Genomic DNA, 2,574 nt, shown 5'->3' on the forward strand with positions numbered 1-2,574 from the left:
ATTACTCTCTTATCTAAAGTGAGAGAATCCAACGCAACACATCATCTAATTTTGTATTTATTTTTTTCCACATTCAGGCCAATCTAAAAGATAACGTTTAACCTTTATGATAAGTATTTTGTCGTTGTTTTATGAAATGGCATGTCCGTCATTTTGATTGTGTGGTTGCAAGAAATTCCCATTAACTCTCATAATGAATATAATATTTTCCTTTCCTGAGTACTGATACATAGATTCCGATATATTAATAATTTTTCTAATAATTTTTTTAATAATTTCTTTTATGATAGATTCTAATACATTAACAATTTTTTCTAATAATTATTTTATAATAAGACACGCATCATTATTATATCTAAACGTGTGTCTTAAAAAATATTTAAAATGAACCTATTATGTTATCACATAATTATTTAAAAAAAGTTTTTAAAAAGATTTTTTTTTTCCCTTAATATATATACCTGAAGTCTGAGTCAAGTAATTACAGCGTTCCTCACTCTAACGACCACTTTCACTGTATTAGGAAGATAACGATGACAGAGGAATCTACTCCCAAATGGGAAGGTAAAGCCATGGCTGAGCTACCAGCCACTGTTCCACAACTTACATGGGAGGTTCTGGAAGATTTCTGCAACTTACACAAGTGGCTTCCCATAGAAACATGTTACCATGTAGAGGGAATTTCAGGTCAACCTGGTCTCGTCCGCTACTGTGCTTCCACTGTTGAAGAAGAAGGGGTTGGTGATGATGCTGAGAAGACAACAACCATCAAATGGGCCAAAGAGAAGCTGCTTGAGATAGACCCTATACAACGTTGTCTGACCTACGAAATTGGTGAAAACAACTTCGGATTTAAGTCCTATGTGGCCACAATGAAGGTCTTCCCCATGAACCAGGATGGATCCAAGATCGAGTGGAGCTTTGTCTGTGATCCTGTTCAAGGCTGGAGCTTCCAAGATTTGAACTCGCTTATTGAGTCTTATCTGGAGTTCATGGTCAAGAAGATTGAGCTTGCATGTAACACAAACTAGGTAGATTCATAATTTCATCTTGCTCTTAACAACTTCTTTTTATTTCCCGTTTTGTCTCGGTTTCATCTCATTCGATCTAATCAGTGCTGATGGTTAGTTCAAATCTGTGGGTAGATTGGAAAAAAAAAATTACTTTTAACATCTGGGTCGAACCGAATCCTTTTTAAATTATTGTTTAAACACGTTTGAGTAACGTCGTAATTCTTCATTTTTTAATATTTTTTCCATTGTAATTATGCATTAATTTTAATCTAATAATAACTCATCTGACTCTGATAAAATTAAAAAAAGTAGTCACAAAATTGTTTATTATATATACCGTGTCTTGTGCTGCTTTCTGCCATTTTTGTTTTTATTTGTAACAGACGCAGTCCATGTGGGTATTACTAAGAGTTTCCTTCGTGATTCATCTTTATTCATACATATGTCAATTTTAGGCAGTTGTATACAATAATAATAGGGAGATAAAATACAAACAAAATATTACATATAGAGAACTTTTAAATTTGATATCACTATGCAGTGTTGAAATCCTTCTGAGATAATTTTGAAAAAGAGTGAGTAAAAGTTATTCCACTAAAAAAAAGTTGGTTACAAAATCAGACAAGTTAGATAAGGATGTGATAATGACATTTTGTATGACCTTCCTATACATTACTAGAGTCTTGAAAGCTACACGTAACTTTTTTTTTAACTAGTGGGAGCAATAATTCACTATTATTGAGTTAAAATGATGGTTAGGTTTAAATATTTTCCTGATAAAATTATTGTTCAGAACAGTTTATGCTTAGAATGTAATTAAATAAAGGAAAATGTTACTTTAACAACAGATATTTGACAACGATTTGCCAACGACACGTGTTGGTGTCTCATTTGTTGTTTTAATGAATTTTTTAAATAGTTTAATTTTGTTATGGAGGGCATATTTGGAAACAAAAATGCTGAAAATGGATTGACGCCTTTCAGAAAGTGAAATTGTTTTCACTTCGAACCTTCAAAACTCTCTCACTAGTTTTTCGTTCTCCAAAACCTGTCATTCCACCATCCAAGTGTTGCTTTGGTCTCGTGTGTGACGGTCCGCCATTGAAGAGTTGGAGAAAGAGGGACTTTGTGATTTATGTGCCCGTGTAATCGATTACAGACAGGTTGTAATCGATTACCAGTGCCTGTGTACCAAAAGTCCAACGCTGCTCCCTGGCTCTGGTAGAGGGAGCTCCCTAGTGTGTTGTGTGTATTGATTTTGTTAAAATTTAAGTTATGAATTTGAGATTAATGGTTGTTTTTGAGGACCAACAACTGCTTAGGGGTTTGTTAGGGTATTTCATCCAAGTGCTTGTGTGAAGAAGAGGGACTTTATGATTTATGTGCCCGTGTAATCGATTACAGACAGGTTGTAATCGATTACCAGTGCCTCTGTACCAAAAGTCCAACGCTGCTCCTTGGCTCTGGTAGAGGGGGCTCCCCAGTGTGTGGTGGGTACTGACTTGGTTAGAATTTAAGTTATGATTTTGAGATTAATGGTTGTTTTGGAGGACCAACAACT

At 34.6% G+C, this 2,574-nt stretch overlaps 1 protein-coding gene across 1 annotated transcript; it reads left to right on the forward strand.

Annotated features, from left to right (window-relative positions):
* The first annotated feature begins 464 nt into the window (after nucleotides 1-464).
* LOC106761453 (lachrymatory-factor synthase-like) lies at nucleotides 465-1,213 on the forward strand. Its single transcript, XM_022780771.1, has 2 exons — nucleotides 465-1,031; nucleotides 1,092-1,213. The coding sequence occupies exon 1, from the start codon at nucleotides 534-536 to the stop codon at nucleotides 1,029-1,031; it is 498 nt and encodes a 165-aa protein (XP_022636492.1). The 5' UTR covers nucleotides 465-533; the 3' UTR covers nucleotides 1,092-1,213.
* The last annotated feature ends 1,361 nt before the right edge of the window (nucleotides 1,214-2,574 follow it).

This window comes from Vigna radiata, chromosome 5 (genome assembly GCF_000741045.1).
Source record: "Vigna radiata var. radiata cultivar VC1973A chromosome 5, Vradiata_ver6, whole genome shotgun sequence".
Lineage (NCBI taxonomy): Eukaryota > Viridiplantae > Streptophyta > Magnoliopsida > Fabales > Fabaceae > Vigna > Vigna radiata.

Coding starts and splice junctions, on each gene's coding strand:
- LOC106761453 (XM_022780771.1), top strand. CDS start 534: ATGACAGAGGAATCTACTCCCAAATGGGAAGGTAAAGCCATGGCTGAG.